The 4,195-nt window shown below is 43.6% G+C and overlaps 1 protein-coding gene across 1 annotated transcript; it reads left to right on the forward strand.

Annotated features, from left to right (window-relative positions):
- Positions 1 to 3,118: 3,118 nt before the first annotated feature.
- cdk5r1b (cyclin-dependent kinase 5, regulatory subunit 1b (p35)) lies at positions 3,119 to 4,195 on the forward strand. Its single transcript, XM_034708336.1, has one exon. It carries the CDS (start codon positions 3,284 to 3,286, stop codon positions 4,193 to 4,195), a length of 912 nt encoding a protein of 303 aa, XP_034564227.1. The 5' UTR covers positions 3,119 to 3,283.

A 4,195-nucleotide genomic window follows, 5' to 3' on the forward strand; every position in this document is an offset into this window, starting at 1 on the left:
ACTACGTTACTTAGCGCGTGTGACGTCACAGTGTGAGTGGAACGTTGGGGTTTTTGAGGCATTCTGGGAAATGTAGGCACAGCAGAAGAAAAAAGGAGGTCGTAAACATCACCTGAAGCTCCTTTTCCTACCACATGGATCGGTTATTCTTAGATTTTAAAAAGGCACAACACTAAAAATGGTGCACTTATATTTTATAGGATGTTAATTTAAAACATGGTAATATGTTTTAATAGTTTTAATACAAAATATATATGCATACAAAACAGTGTCGTTATTCTGACAGACAATAAAACTATAAGAAACCCAAGGCTAATTAATATACATTCATTTTTCAATACAAAAATAATAGTTTAAAATTCAAAAAATGAATAATAATCTTGAAAAAGTGTCCAAAAATGTTTATTTTCGTGTATCAATGGTCATATGTCTGTAAAACTAACAGGGAACCATATAGGCTAATTAATATACATTCATTTTTCAATACAAAAATAATAGTGTTATATTCAAAAATGAATAATAAGCTTGAAAAAGTTTCCAAAAATGTTTATTTTCGTGTATTAATGGTTATATGTCTGATGATATTTCAATTTATATTATTGTATTCGTATTTATATCTTATTTTATTCATTCTTTGTATTAATATTTTGACTTTTTTCATACTGTGTATAAGAGCATTCTGTAACAACTGAACCCTGGCTGTCTGCTCAAAAAGAAATAAATGATGCAATTGTCTGGCCATAGTGTATTCACAATGAGGTACCACAGACACGCCTCCACCAGATTACAGAAGATTTCAGCTTTATAAAATGTTAATTTAACACAGGGCAATATTTTGTGCCAACACGCACTAGTTTTAATAGTTTTAATAAAAAATATATGCATCCAAAACAGTGTCGTTATTCTGAAAGACAATAAAACAATAGGAAACCCTAGGCTAATTTATATACATTAATTTTTCCAATATAAAAAAATTATCGTGTAGTATTAAAAAAATAATAATATGCTTGAAGAAATGTCCAAAAATATGTATTTTCGTGTATTAATGGTCATATGTCAAATGTTTATAAGGATAATCTCAGTCATATAAATACCTGGTTGATTTGCCATACTGTATTAAACATCACTGTCTGCTCAAAAGGAAATAAATGATGCAATTGTCTGGCCATACTGTATTCATAATGAGGTACCACAGACACGCCCCCACCAGAATAAAGCTTATCATCAGAATTACAGTAATATATAGAAAATGTTATATTCAATACTGCTTTGATAGCCAATATGAGATTAGAATGGGACACTTTCAAGGAGGTGTTTATTTATAGGACCTTATATGCCAACATGCTACCTCCATATGTAAGCGCCTAAAGACAACATGCTGTAGGGTGGTGCTCAGTGTTTTCTTGAGATGCTCATCCTATGGGTTCAGTAGGTTCAGTTTCCATGCATGCCTGCTGTGTGTAGCTGTAGAGGCGGAGTAGTTTCCCGGCACAGAGCGCAGAGCGGCGCCCCACCACCGCCTTTGCGTCAACCAACCCAACCAACCTCACACACACACAGTCAGTCAGTGACACAACACAACATCAGCCCTGAGCTCGCAGCATCCGCATCTCACGGCCAGGGGAGGACCAGGAGCACATCTTCCATCCCAGCAGCATCCATTCCACAACTGCCTGCCACCGTCTGCACACCGCAGAGATCCGGGCGTGCTCATCCTTACAGCTCGCTTTCTGACTCCACTCGGATTATTATTTTTCCTTTGTTGCATTTCCTGTTCGTTGGGGATGGTTTGATGTTTTAACAGCGTCTGGAAGGGAAAACAGGATTCAGACGCAGTTACATCCGGATTGAGCAGGAGATTCAGTAAGTGTGCATCCTTTTTTTTTTGGAACATATATGTGCGTAATGTGTGGAAATGTAGATTGCACAAACTTGTAGGTCCATTTTATTAGGGAAAAACTAATTCGCAGCTTTATTTAATCAAGGAAATATGGCAGCAGATTGAAAGATATATGACCATGGAATTGCAGACAGTCTCATTTATAAACATAATGTGATATATGAAGGTATAAATGGAGCTGATGGTGGTTTTCTTGATGCCACCGCCTCATACGCCCAGCATTCCCATTTCGACGCAGACGCTCAGTTTCAGCACCACGGACAGCTCCCGATGTGCACAACAGCTCCTCCCTGCATGCTTTCATTTCAACCCCCTTTCATAATAAGTATCATTTAAAGCCAGTGTTGTGGAATTCATCAACTAATAGGGAATCAGATTGAAGAGAGAGGGTGATGGAATGAAGCACCGAGCTGCTTGAATCCTGCGCAAGTCGATGCATCGCCTCTCTTTATAAATGCAGAGGTACTGCAGTGAGGACGAAAACATGTCGTGCAAAGAAAGAAATCATGTGTAGTCTTCTTATTCATCCATTCCTCCAGGAGATGCACGATCCGACCTTGGTTTTGTGCTTTCATTTGCTGAATCCTGTCTGTATCTGCTCGACCTTCACCTGTTATTAAGGTGTTTACGTTCCTGTCTTCCATTTTAGTGAGAGGGGTGGCGCGTGGTTCACTCGTCGGCCATTGCCCATAAAATATGTATCTCTCTTTATGAAATATTAATGAATATACTATATATGTTCCATTTATACCGAGGGTGGTGCAGGATTGTTTGAATAGTTGATGCACAATCACACGTTTTTGTTGTGTTCCTCCTCTCCATGGTGTTCTGCATGTAGAGATTTAAAATAGATTTCACATGAGATCACACTTTAACTTAACATAATGTGAGCTCTAATTGATCGTGGGGGATCCATTCTGTCTGAATGCATCATATGAGCTAAAGGCTGCTCCATTCCTGCACTTACTGATCCGGATCAATGCTGCTCATCATCAGCCTGCGGTACAATCAGATACAGCACACGTTCAAGAGAACCGGTAACCGTGATTTCATCTGATGTGGAGGATTATGGATTTAAAATAACACCAGCATTTTATTCTATTTGTAAACAACAATTAATTATTAACATGTGAGATTGATCCCTCGATGATTATTGTTCTGATTATTGATCTTTTCTGCCTGCAGCACGCGCACACAGAGAGCTGAACACAACAGAGTGTTAGAGTCAAGGACACATCTCCTCGGTTTTAGATGCCCAGCTGCAGCTTGTAGCCCGGGACCCCCAGAAGCAACGCGGCTCTGAGACCCTCAGGACCCCCCCTCTGGTAGACGCTCCTCTGACCCAGTGCGGCTGAAGCCCCTGGACGCTCCTCCACCGTCACCATGGGTACCGTGCTGTCTTTGTCCCCCAGCTACAGGAAGGCGGCCCTGTTTGAGGATGGACCCGCCACTGTGGGTCACTACACGGCCGTGCAGAACAGCAAGAACGCCAAAGACAAGAACCTGAAGCGCCACTCGCTCATCAATGTGCTGCCATGGAAACGGATTGTAGCGGTGTCAGCGAAGAAGAAAAGCTCCAAGAAGGTCCAGCCCAACGGGACCTACCAGAACAATGTCACCCAGCTCAACAACGAGAACCTGAAGAAGTCTCAGTCATGCGCTAACCTGTCCACCTTTACGCAGGACCAGAGCACTCCACCTCTCACAAAGACCTCCAACAACACATCAGTGTCGTCCGTGAAAAAGGCCCCTCTCACCAACTCCAATGTGGCCCCCGGGACCCCAAAGAGAGTGATTGTGCAGGCCTCCACCAGTGAGCTGCTGCGCTGCCTGGGGGAGTTCCTGTGCCGGCGCTGCTACAGGCTCAAACACCTGTCCCCCACAGACCCGGTGCTGTGGCTGCGCAGCGTGGACCGCTCCCTGCTCCTGCAGGGCTGGCAGGACCAGGGCTTCATCACCCCTGCTAACGTAGTTTTCGTCTACATGCTGTGTCGGGACGTGGTCTCCTCCGAGGTGGCCACAGAGCACGAGCTGCAGGCAGTGCTGCTCACCTGCCTCTACCTGTCCTACTCCTACATGGGCAACGAGATCTCCTACCCGCTCAAGCCCTTCCTGGTGGAGAGCTCCAAGGAGACCTTCTGGGATCGCTGCCTGTCCATCATCAACCTGATGAGCGCCAAGATGCTGCAGATCAACTCAGACCCGCACTACTTCACTCAGGTGTTCGCGGACCTGAAGAACGAGAGCCAGAAGGAGGAGGAGAGGAGCCGCCTGCTCATCGGTCTGGACCGGTGA

The sequence above is a fragment of the Notolabrus celidotus genome, chromosome 18, assembly GCF_009762535.1.
Source record: "Notolabrus celidotus isolate fNotCel1 chromosome 18, fNotCel1.pri, whole genome shotgun sequence".
Classification (NCBI taxonomy): Eukaryota; Metazoa; Chordata; class Actinopteri; order Labriformes; family Labridae; genus Notolabrus; species Notolabrus celidotus.

Coding starts and splice junctions, on each gene's coding strand:
- cdk5r1b (XM_034708336.1), top strand. CDS start 3,284: ATGGGTACCGTGCTGTCTTTGTCCCCCAGCTACAGGAAGGCGGCCCTG.